General features: G+C 41.1%; 1 protein-coding gene across 2 annotated transcripts in view; it reads right to left on the bottom strand.

Moving 5' to 3' along the window:
* Positions 1–10889: 10889 nt before the first annotated feature.
* Positions 10890–13309, bottom strand: part of LOC103601553 (chromosome unknown open reading frame, human C1orf100) — a 29975-nt gene continuing 27555 nt past the window's right edge. For both annotated transcript variants that reach the window (XM_008585987.1, XM_008585986.1), the window contains exon 5: positions 10890–11027. In XM_008585987.1, the coding sequence (XP_008584209.1) occupies positions 10909–11027 (119 nt within the window). In that variant the 3' untranslated portion in view covers positions 10890–10908. The remainder of the gene's footprint in view (positions 11028–13309) is intronic.

A 13309-nucleotide genomic window follows, 5' to 3' on the forward strand; every position in this document is an offset into this window, starting at 1 on the left:
TATCCAAATATCCATTTTTCAACAAAGACATCACAAAGAAGCAGGAACGTATGGCCCATTCACAGGCTTTCTAAAGACAGTTTGGAAAAATCATTAAGCAAACAACTCTAGCCTTCAACAGTCAAAAACAGCAAACCCTGAGGAAGGGGAAAAAAATCTGATCTCCAGAGTTACAACATTATAATATTCAAATATCCATTTTTCAACAAAGACATCACAAAGAAGCAGGAACGTATGGCCCATTCACAGGGAAAAAATAGAAACCATCCCTGAAAAACCCCAGTCATTGAACTTAGTTGACTCAACTGTCTCAAATATATTCAAAGAACTAAAGGAAACCAGGAAAGTGATATATGAACAAAATAAGGACATAAAGAGAAATGATAAAAAGGACACAAACAAGAAAAATTCTGGAGCTGAAAGATACAATAACTAAAATGAAGAATGTACTAGAGGGGTTGAACAGAACATTTGACCTGGCAGAAAAAAGGATCAGTGAACTTGAAGATAGGACAATTGAAATTGTTGTCTGAGGATCAGAAAGAAAAAAAAAATGAAGAAAAGTGAACAAAGGCTAGGGGACACGTAGGACACCACCAAGTGGACCAACATGCATTATATGGGAGTTCTAGAAAGAGGAAAGAGAGATAGAAGCAGGAAGAATATTTGAAGAAATCACTGAAAACTTCCAAAATCTGATCAAAAGTATGAATCTACAAATGTACAAAGCCCAATGCAACTAAGTAGGATAAACCCAAAAGAGATTCCCTCTGAGACATATTAAACTCAGACTATCAAAGGACAAAGACAGAGGATCCTAAAAGTAGCAAGAGAAGTGACTCAGCACATACAAGGGACTGGATTCTCAGTTTGATTAAAATCTGACTCTCATCAAAAATCATGGAGGCCAGAAATAAGTGGAATAACATTTATTGAAGTGCTAAAAGAAAAAAATTCAACCAAGAATTCTGTATGTGCCAAAACTATTTTAAAATGTGAAGAAGTTACAACATAACTAGATAAACAAAAGTGGAAGGAGTTTGTTACCCATGGCCCTGCCCTTTAAAAATGCTAAAGGGAATTCCTTCAGGCTGAAATGTAAAGAAACTAGATAGTAACTTGTACCTGAGTGAAGAAATAAAGGTCTCCAGTAACTACTAAGAGCCAGTATTACTGTATTTTTAGTTTGTAACTTTACTTTCTATTTCCTGCATGATTTAAAAGACAAATGTGTTAAAAAATTATAAACTTGGGCCGGCCCGGTGGCGCACTGCTACAGTGCGCCGCTTGGGAGCGCGGTGGTGCTCCCGTCAAGGGTTCGGATCCCACATACAGACTGGTTCCCACTCACTGGCTGAGCGAGGTGCGGGCGCAGTGCCGAGGGTTGCGATCCCGTTGCCGGACACAAAAAAAGACAAAAAAAAGGAAAAAAAAAAATTATAAACTTACATTATTTGGCACACTGTATAAATATGTAGTTCGTGACAGCAAAAGGCAGAAACAGCTACAGTTTTTGTATGTTATTGAAGCTAAGTTGGTATCAATTAAAATTACAGTTATAAATCTAGAGTGTTAATTGTAATCCCCATGGTAACCACTAAGAAAATATCTTTAAAAAATATACCAAAAGAAATTAAGGGAATTAAAACGATGCTACAAAAAATCAACTAAACACAAAAGAAGGTAGTAACGGAGGAAATGAGCAATACAAAAAGGTATAAGACATACAGAGAAACAATAGTAAAATGGCAGAAGTAAGTCCTTCCTTATCAGTACTTACTTTAAGTGTAAATGGGTTAAGCTCTTCAATCAAAAAGCAAAGACTGGCAGAATGGATTAAAAAACAGTAATAATCCAACTGTATGCCCTCAAAAGCAGCTCACTTTAGATCCACATGAGATGGAAAGTGAGAGGATGGACACAAAAGAGACTATAAGTCAACTGTAACAAGAGACACAGAAGGGAATTGTGTATTGATAAAAGAGTCAATTCATCAAGAAGATTTAGCAATTACATATTCATCAAACAACAGAGCCCCAAAATATATGAAGCAAACATTGACAGATTTGAAGGGAGAAATAGTTCTTATATGAAGCAAACAATGACAGATTTGAAGGGAGAAATAGTTCTACAGTAATAGTTGGAAACTAACATCCCACTTTAATATATGAAGCAAACATTGACAGATTTGAAGGGAGAAATAGTTCTACAGTAATAGTTGGAAACTAACATCCCACTTTAATAATGCATAGAACAATTTAGACAAAAGATTAATAAAGAAATAGAATACTTAACACTGAAAAATAAACTAGGCCTAACAGACGTTAATCGAACACCCCACCCAACAACAGCAGTATATACATTCTTCTCAAGTGCACCTGGAACATTGTCCAGGATAAAACATACGTTAGGTCACAAGTTTTCAAATATTGAAAGCATACAAAGTATCTCCTCCAACCACAATGGAATAAAGCTAGAAATCAATAACATTAAAACAACAACAACAACAAAAACCCAGGAAAATTTACAAATACATGGAAAGTAAAGAACAGTCTTAACCGATAGGTCAAAGAAGGAATCACAGGGAAATAGAAAATACTTAGAGATGAATGACAACAAAAATACAGCATTCCAGAATGTATGGAATGCTCAGAAGGAAATTTATAGCGGTAAAAGAAAAATGATCTCAAATCAATAACCTAACTGTACCCCTTAAGGAACCAGAAAAAAAGGAAAACTAGACCCAAAGCCAGTAGAAGGAAGGAAATAATAAAGATTAGAGTGGAGATAAACACAATAGAGACTAGAAAAACAATAGAGGAAATCAATGAAACCAAAAGTTTCTTCTTATTTTTATTTTCTGTGTGCATGTGTGCTAGGAAACAGCATAACCCCTTTCATTTGGTCTTCAACTCTGTGAAAATGTTTCCCTCATAATTTTTTCTACTCTGTTTTCTCTGTTCTTTCTTTCTAGAATGCTTAGCAGGCAAATGATGGAACTCCTGATTTATTACTCTGTATCTCTTCCCTTTTTAAAAAAATTTTGCCTTTTTATTCTATGTAGATTTTTTTTCAGAATTTTCTTCTAATTATGTCAATTTTTTTTAAAGGTGACCAGTAAGGGGATCTTAACCCTTGACTTGGTGTTGTCAGCACCACCAGAATTTTCTTCTAATTATGTCAATTTTTTTTAAAGGTGACCAGTAAGGGGATCTTAACCCTTGACTTGGTGTTGGTCAGCACCACACTCTCCCAAGTGAGCTAACCGGCCATCCCTATATGGGATCTGAACCCTTCGCCTTGTTGTTATCAGCACCGCACTCTCCCGAGTGAGCCAGGGGCTGGCCCTAATTATGTCAAATTTTTTCGCCTTATTGTTATCAGCACCGCACTCTCCCGAGTGAGCCAGGGGCTGGCCCTAATTATGTCAAATTTTTAATTCCAGCAATCATTTTTAATTTTCAAGAGCTTTTAGAAAGATTGCTTTTTTATGTTTTATGGATGTAATTATTTTGGCAAATCCCTTGTCAAGTGATAAAGTTGTATGATGGTTAATTTAATATGTCAATGACTGGGATAAGGGATGCCCAGTCAATTACTAAAACATGGTGTGTCTGTGAGGATGTTTCTGGAAAATATTAGCATTTGAATCAGTAGACTGAGTAAAGAAGATTTCCCTCCCCCATGTAAGTGGGCATCATCCAATCCATTGAGGACTCAAATAAAACAAAAAGGCAGAAAAAAGGACAAATTTGCTCTCTGTGCTTGATCCTGGGATATCCATCTTCTCTGGCCTTTGGACTCAGACTGGGACTTACACCATTGTTTCTCTGGTTCTCAGGCCTTTGGGCTCAAACTGAAACTACACCCTGGCTTTCCTGGGCCTCCAGTTTGCAGATAGCAAATCACGGGACTTCTCAGTTTCCATAATCACATGATCCAATCAATCTGTCATAATAAATTTCTTTATATATATCTATCTACATACATCCTATTGGTGTATTTATTTCTCTGGAAAATCCTAACTAATACAGATTTTGGTACCGAGAGTGGTACTGGAAGAAGATAATTTCAAGGTTGGGTTTTCTGAATTGGTTCTGGGTTTCTAGAATTTGCTTTCTAATCTGATTAGATTTAAAGACTGATGACTCTGAATCCAGTAGTAAAGAAAACACTGAAAGTCCACGGTGTGAACTATTTATAGAAACATGCACAATGTCTACATTGGACACTCCCAATCAACCACTTAAAAAAGCAAGGAGCCCAGTGACTCCGTATATGATATTTTTGAACATTTTTGAAAACTAAGGAATATAATGACATTGGTTGGTTGCTCCTAATGTCACTGAAATTGCTGAAAATCAAATGCAGAATGTTATACTGTGATTGGCTGAATTAAAATGCATGTTGAACTCAGCCTCACAGGATTTCTACTGTTAAAAGAGGGAATTGATTAGGAAAAAGTAGGATCCTACAAGTTGGGATGGAGAAATGTGGGAATACCCTGATGAAGCTGGGGACATTGAGCCCTAAATTCTGATGAGTCTTAATTGCCAGTGGTCCCAACCCCTGCAAAAGTGGCCTCCCCACCCCAGTAGCAGTGGCCTCCCCACCTATAATGCTATCAGCCTTTCCACCTCCTTCCGAGGGAATTAACCCTGCATTGCCTGAAGGAATAGTAATGGCCTATCCTGAGGCAGTTGCCATGCAAGACAATGCTGGTCCTCCTCAGGACCCACCTCCACCACCCCTCTTTGCTTCTAGGCATAGCTGGATTCTAGTCCCAGCAGGCTCCTAAAGATAAGATACATATTGTGACCCATGAGGAAGTATGCTACACTTCAAAAGAACTACTACTTGAGTTTTCTAATTTATACAAGAAGAAATCTGGAGAACATGTGTGGGAGTGGATATTAAGAGTGTGGGATAATAATGGTAGGAGCATAAAGTTGGATTGGGCCAAATGTTTGGATATGGGCTCGATAATCAGAGATTGTACATTTAATGTTGCAGCTCAGGGCGTTAGAAAATGCTCTAACTATTTGGTTGGCTGAAACATGGATCAAAAGATGACTCACTTTGAGTAAACTGGAAATCCCTAACCTCCCTTGGTTTAATGCAGAGGAAGAGATTCAAAGACTTAGGGAGATTAGAATGTTAGAGTGGATTTGTCATTTAAGAGCTACTCACCAACACTGGCCAGGTCCAGGAGACATAACCTTTCACCAGTCCTTTGAGAAATAATTTTTTGAGAGGAGCTGCATCATCCTTGACGAGCTCAGGGATTGCTCTTCTCTGTGGGCCAGATCTTACAGTGGGAACCACAGCCGTTCAACTGCAAAATGTAAATGCAATGGGAGTAATTGGATCCTGGAGTGGCAGGGGACGAGGGTGGCACTCAGCCACCAAAGGCAAGATGAGCATATTTACCATAATGGACAGCAGAGTCAAAGCAACAATTAGAATAGTTTGACTCATGGGCCGGCCCGTGGCTCACTCGGGAGAGTGCGGTGCTGATGACACCAAGGCCCCGGGTTCGGATCCCACATAGGGATGGCCGGTTCGCTCACTGGCTGAGCGTGGTGCTGACAACACCAAGTCAAGGGTTAAGATCCCCTTACCGGTCATCTTTTTAAAAAAAAAAAAAAAGAATAGTTTGACTCATGAAGACCTATGGCATTGGCTAGTTAATCATGGTGCTCCCAGAAGTGAAATAGATAGGAAGTCTACTAAATTCTTATTTGATCTGTATAAGCAGAAAAGTTCTATGTCCAGTGAACTAAGGTCTAACTCAAATCAGAAAAACAGAGAGTCATGGCCCGTCAATCAATTCCAGACTTGGACCAGTATAGAACCCCTTGAGAAAAGGGGAGTCCAGGTCCCCTCAAAAAAGGACCCCTGTACACTACCAAAAAATGTATAGTTAATCTTTCTCTCAACCTTCACGAAAGGGACCTATGAGCTTTTATCAAGGTAACTGTATTGGGGAAAAGGAAATCATCACAGTTTGGGGACAGTACTGGACCCTGACTCTTAACTGAAACTGATTCCAGGAGACCTGAAATGTCACTGTGGTCCAGTTACAGTAGAGGCTTATGAAGTTCAGGAAATCAATGGTATTGTAGCTCAAGTCCATCTCACAGTGGGTCTACTTACCCTTGCTGTGGTTATTTCCCCAGTTCCAGAAAGCATAATTAGAATAATACTCAGCAGCTGGTGAATCTCCATATGGGTTCCCTGACTTGTGGTCTGAGGACTATTATAGTGGGAAAGGCCATGTTGGAAGCCATTAGAATGGCTTCTACCTAGGAAAATAGTAAACCAAAAGCTATACTGCATTCCTGGAGGGAGTGCAAAGATTAGTGCCACGACCGAGGACTTGAAAGATGCAGGACGGTGATTCCCACCACATCCTCATTCAACTCTCCTATTTGGCTTGTCCAAAGACAGATTGATCTTTGAGGATGTCAGTGAGTTGTCATAAGCTTAACCAGGTAGTGACTCCAGCTGCAGTTACTTTATCAGATGGAGTTTAATTGCTTAAGCAAATTAACATATCTCCCATATATGACATACAGCTATTGATCAGGCAAATGCATTTTTTTGTCCATCCCTGTCCATAAGGCCCATCAGAAGCAGTTTGCTTTCAGTGGGAAGGCCAGAAATATACCTTCACTGTTCTACCTCGGGTTATATCAACTCTCCGGCTCTATTTAGTTCACGTCTTTCTCTTCCATAAAATATCTTACTGGTCCATTACATTAATGACATTATGCTGATTGGATCTAGTGAGGAAGAAGTAGCAACCACTCTAGACTTACTGGTAAAACATTTGCATGTCAGAAAGGGAAATAAATCCAATTAAAATTCAGGGGCCTTCTACCTCAGTAAAATTTCTAGGGGTTCATTGGTGTGGGATATGTCAAGATATCCCTTTTAAGGTGGAGCTTAAGTTGAAGCTAAGTCGTTCTTTTCCTACAAACAAGAAAAAGGCACAATGCCTAATAAGTGTCTTTGGATTTTGGAGGCAACATATTCCTCATTTGGGTGTGTTACTCCGGGCCATTTACTGAGTGACCCCCAAAGCTGCTAGTTTTGAGTGGGGCCCGGGACAAGAGAAGGCTCTGCAATAGGTCCAGCTGCTGTGTGAGCCCCCCTACCACTTGGACCATGTGATCCAACAGATCTGTTGGTGGCAGATAAGGATGCTGTTTAGAGCCTTTGGCACACCCACATAGGTGGATTGCACCACAGGCCTTCAGAATTTTAGAGCAAGGCCCTGACATCATCGCCAGATAACTACTCTCCTTTTGAGAGACAGCACTTGGCTTGCTACTGCACCTTAGCAGAGATTAAATGCTTGACCATGGGCCACCAAGTTATTATGCAACTGAGCTGCCCACCATAAACTGGATGTTACCTGGCCCACCAAGCCATAAAGTTGGGCATGTACAGCAACACAATGTTCCATTATCATATGGAAGTGGTACATACATAATCAGGCCCTAACAGGCCCTGAAGGCACGAGTTATATGAAAAAGTGGCCCAAATGTCCATGGTTCCCACTCCTGCTACACTGCCTTTTCTCTCCCCGCCTTCACCTGTGGCCTCATGGGGATTTCTCTACAAGAAGACTTGGGCCTGGTTTACAGATAGTTCTGCATGATGTGCAGGCCCCACCTGCAAGTGGACAGCTGCAGCGCTGCAGTCCCTCTCTGGGACATCCCTGAAGGACAGTGGTGAGGGGGAATCCTCCCTGTGGGTGTAATTTCAGGTGGTGCACCTGGTTGTGCGCTTTGCTAGGAAGCAGAAATGGCCAGATGTGTGATTATATACTGATTCATGGGCTGTAGCCAATGGTTTGGCTGGATGGTCAGGGAGCTGGAATAACATGATTGGAAAATTGGTGACAAAGAAATTTGGGGAAGATGTATGTGAGTAGATCTCTCTAAATGGGCAAAAAACATGAGGATATTTGCATCCCATCTGAATGCCCACCAAAGGAACCTCTGCAGAGGTGGATTTTAATAATCAAATAGATAGGATAATCTATTCTGTAGATACCAGTCAGCTTCCTTCCTTAGACACCACTGTCATCACTCAGGGGGCCCATGAACAGAGGAGCCATGGTGGTGGGGATGGAGGTTATGCATGGGCTCAGCAACATGGACTTCCACTTACCAACGCTGAGCTAGCTGTGGCCACTGCTGAGCATCCAATCTGCCACCACCAGACACCAACACTGAGGCTTCCGTATGGTACCATTGCCGGGATTGATCAGCCAGCTATCTGGTGGCAGGACTGCTTCCATCATGGAAAGGGTGGTGTTTTGTCCTTACTGGAATATGCACTCACTCTGGATATGGATTTGTCTTTCCTGCACACAATGCTTCTGCTAAAGCTACCATCAGTGAACTTACAAAATGCCTTGTCCGCCATCATGGTATTTCACACAGCATTGCTTTTGATTAAGGAACTTGACTTCAGAGCAAAAGAGGTGCATCAGTGGGACCATGCTTCTGGAATTCACTGGTTTTACCATGTTTTCCAACATCCAGAACCAATTGGCTTGATATAACCGTGGAATGGCCTTTTGAAGAATCGGTGACAGTGTCAACTAGACGGTAGCACCTTGCAGAGCTGGGGCAAGGTTCTTCAGAAAGCTGCATATGCTCTGAATGCACGTCCAATATATGGTGCTGTTTTTCCAACAGCCATAATTCACAGATCCAGGAACCAAGAACTGGTACTGCGGAGTGGCATGATTCACTATTATCTCTCGTGACCAATTAGCCAAATTTTTGCTTCCAGTTCCCAGGACTTTATGCTCTGTTGGTCTAGAAGTCTTAGTTCCAGAGAGAGGAATGCTTTCACCAGGAGGCACACAATGATTTCACTGAACTGGAAGTTAAGACTGCCACCTGGCCCCTTTCGGCTCCTCATATCTCTGAGTCAACAAGGTGGGAGTTACTGTGTTGGTTGCGGGTAGTTGGTCTGGACTCCCCAGGGGAAATTGAATTACTACTCTATAATGGAGCTGAGGAAGTATATGTCTCGAATATGGGAGATCCCTTAGGTGTCTCTTAGTACCACTATGCCCTGTGATTAAGACCAATGGAAAACTACAACAATCCAATCCAGGCAGGACTATTAATGACTCACAACCTTTAGGAATAAAGGTTTGGGCCACCTTGCCAGGTAAAGAGCCATGACCAGTTGAGCTGCTTGCTGAAGGCAAAGGAAATACAGAATGAGTAGTAGGAAAAGGTGGTTATAAATGCCATCTACAACCACAAAACCAGTACAGAAATGAGGACTGTAATTGTCATGAGTATGTCCTCCTTATTTTTTTATGAATATGTTTGTGTGTATATATACATGCAGTAAGCAAAAATCTTTTGTTTTCTTTCCTCTCTTATTGTCTTGTCATGTAATATAAGATGTACTTTCTAAGGTATAGTATTTGAATACCATTAATTTCACATCATATCGTTTAAGTTATGGGATATCCAGAGAAGAGTAAACATCACCATTCAAGAACTTCACCTTTTCTGGGAGGTGAATGCACTGAGATTGGTGCATTTTTGGTTGTACACAGAATAGTTTTATCATGTTAGGCAGAATTATGATCTTGCTGTTATCTTTATTTGAGGATTAGGTATGATTTAAGATGATGCATATGGGTTCCAAGTTGACAAGGAGTACATTTGTTGTGGTTCATTTTATGTGTCAACTTGACTGGGATAAGGAATGCCCAGACAGCTGGTAAACATTATTTCTGTGAGGGTGTTTCTGGAAGAGATTAGTATTTGAATCAGTAGACTGGTGGTAAAGAAGAGTAAAAAAGATTGACCTCACTGGTGTGGAAGGACATCACCCAATCTGCTGATGGACAGAATAGAAGAAAAAGGTGGAGGAAGGGCAAATTCGCTCTCTGCTTGAGCTGGGACATTCATCATCTCCTGTCCTTTGACATCAGCGTTCCCAGTTCTTGGGCCTTTGAGCATGGACTGGGACTTATACCATTGGCCCCCCAGTTCTTAGGCCTTCAGGCTTGGACTGGAACCATATCACCAGTTTTCTTGGGCCGCCAGGTTGAGATGGCAGATTGTGGGACCTCTCAGCCTCCATAATCGCGTGTGGCAATCCTTTGTAATAAATCCCTTTATATATAGCTCTCTCTCCGATTGCTTCCCTTTCTCTGGAGAACCTTTTTTTTTTCTTTTTTGTCTTTTTTACTGACCGGTAACGGGATCGCAACCCTCAGTGTCGCGCCCGCACCGCGCTCAGCCAGCAAGCGGGAACCGGTCTCCACATGGGATCCGAACCCTCGGCGGGAGCACCGCCACACTCCCAAGTGGCGCACTCTCCAGTGCGCCACTGGGCCAGCCCTCTCTGGAGAACCTTAACTAATATAAATTGTTGAGTTAGCCTTTTTTATGTTCTTTTGTGTTCCTTAAATTCTGTTTCCTCTGGGGCAATTTCTTCTTTTTATTTCGGTCTTTGTCTTTCATGTTGCCTTATTTTTTCAAATATGCGGTGATCCTTGGTTGGAACTTTTACATCTAAGACTAGGTGATGGAAAGCTATATGAAACTCTGGGTTCTTGGGGGAAGTTTGGGGTGATTAAGTAGGAAAACAACTAGTATGCTGGGTGTCCCTAGAAGTCAGGAAATAGGATTCTTTTCTTTGGGATCATTTCTTAGCTTTTTGCCTAGTTGTCAGGCTTTCTTCTTGCTGAGATAGGACTGTTAACTCTTCTATATACAGACTTTCAGTTAATTTTCCTTTTACCAATCCCACATCTCACTACAGCCCTATGCTGTAAACCTGGGTTTCTGCTACTATTAACTTAGTCTAAAAGAGTCACCTAAGAACACGAAATTTTATTTTGTTCGAATGCCATGGTTATTTTAGATTAAAAGCATTTCTTCTCAAGCTACTCCTCTCTTCACAACAGTAGAGCTCTGGCAGAGAATTAAGTGGCCTAGGATTCGATGAAACCGTGCCTAATTTCTGGTCCCAATCTGGAATTTAAAACAAATGAATGATTTATTTTATGACTACTCACTCCTAAATTTTAACACACAGTGTCCTTTTAGCAATTGTGCCCAATAACAACATAATTTATGAGACTGAAGACAAAGGAATGTATTTAAAATATGGGAAAAAGAATTCAATCAGAAGGTTGTTTCTTTGGTTCAGTCTCTGATTAGGAGACATACTGTTAAATTATGCCAACATGTAAATAAAATGAAATAAATTACATAAATTTACATTTTTTTTTCCTTTTTGTCTCTTTTTTTGTGACCGGCAATGGATCGCAACCCTCAGTGTCGCGCCTGTACCGGACCGGGACCGGCCACGGGATCGCAACCCTCGGTGTTGCCCCCGCACCTCGCTCAGCCAGTGAGCGGCCGGTCTATATGTGGGATCCGAACCCTCGGTGGGAGCGCCGCTTCACTTCCCAAGCGGCGCACTGTAGCAGTGCGCCACCGGGCCGGCCCATAAATTTACGTTTTAACATCCTAATTCCAAACCCCCTAACTCTGTTAGTCTTGCATTACCAAAGGGTCACTTTGTATTATCTTTGTCTGAAACTGCAGTTGTTGCCGTCACTAAATTTGTATGCACTGAAGTTCCTTCATATCTTATGACTACTTGGCTAGAATCACTGACAGTTGTGCCATCTAAAGATAAAGTTTCAAGGGGGCTTGAACTGAATACAATAATCATTGCTCAGTGAAACAAAGACCAGACTATTTCAGTGATAGCATTATAGGAAAACTTTATGATGTTATTAGGTGTTTTACTTATGTTAACTCTATCATTGACAGTAACCCTCACAAATACATTATTAATTTGTCCAAATTTACACAGTTTGTAAGAGGTGGAACCCACATTTGACCCAGGATTATCAGGTTCCAAAGTCCATAATCTTTTCACTGTTCTATTCTACTTTCCTTAGCATTTCAAGAAATAAACATTTCTTGATGTTAAGAATGGATAACACTTTATTAACCCAGGAGTATGATAGATGTGCCATCTCTGGAGAATTTTCACATCCTGCCTCCCCACCCCATTTCCTTCTCCACAGTTTGAGTAATCTTTTCAAAATTAAATTTTAATCATCATCTCCACTCTCTTTAAAAATTGTCAGCAGTTAGGCCGGCCTATGGCTCACTCGGTAGAGTGCGGTGCTGATAACACCAAGGCCACGGGTTCGGATCCCATATAGGGATGGCCGGTTTGCTCACTGGCTGAGTGTGGTGCTGACAACACCAAGCCAAGGGTTGAGATCCCCTTACCGGTCATCTTTAAAAAAAAAAAAAAAATCGTCAGCAGTTTCCCATTATTCTCATGCTAGAGGGCAAAAACCCAAATATGGCCTGTAAAGTCCCTTTTATTCTGGTCTTGCTGTTTCTCCAGCCACACCCTGCTCCATGATCTTTCTTGATTTCTGTGCTCTAGCACCCTTATTTTGTTTAGTTACTCAAACATGTTCTGCTTCTTCTTATTTATTTTTTTATTTTTTTTTTTTTAAAAGGATGACCGGTAAGGGGATCTCAACCCTTGGCTTGGTGTTGTCAGCACCACACTCAGCCAGTGAGCAAACCGGCCATCCCTATATAGGATCCGAACCCGTGGCCTTGGTGTTATCAGCACCACACTCTACCAAGTGAGCCACGGGCCGGCCCTCATGTTCTGCTTCTTCTACCACAGGGCCTTTGCACATGCTATGCTCTCTGTGAAGCTTTTCCCCCATTCCTTGCCTAGTTAATTTTAAGCTCATCCTTTCAGCTCTCAGCTCATCATTTCTTCAGAGAACCTTCTCTGACCTACTACATGCTCCTATAGTACCACATAAATTCTGCTTCATAGCATTTATGGTAGGTGGAATTTTATGATTATTTCTGTGAAGGTTCTTGAATGTAGAAACCTTGTGTGTATTTTTGCTTCACATGGTATTGCCAAAAGTGAAGAACATTGACTGTGCTGGTATTTAAATAGGCTCTCAAATTATTCACTGAAGGAATACATATGCATGAGTGAAAATGCACCTGACGTCAAATGTATTACCAAGCCCCACCGATGTCACCTCCAAAATATTTCTGCAATCTGTGTATTCCTCTTCATCTTCCTTGCAGGTCCAAGCCACCATCATTTCTAGTCAAAATTATTAAATAGCTTTTCGATGGTCTGCATGCCCTGCCTCTTGTCCCGCTCTGAACAGTGTCTTAATACCAGCTTGAGTGGTCTTTTTAAAATATAGGTCACTCTTCTGTTCAAAATCCTTCAATGTCCTGAC

The sequence above is a fragment of the Galeopterus variegatus genome, unplaced genomic scaffold (assembly GCF_000696425.1).
Source record: "Galeopterus variegatus unplaced genomic scaffold, G_variegatus-3.0.2 Scaffold3788, whole genome shotgun sequence".
Taxonomy (NCBI): domain Eukaryota; kingdom Metazoa; phylum Chordata; class Mammalia; order Dermoptera; family Cynocephalidae; genus Galeopterus; species Galeopterus variegatus.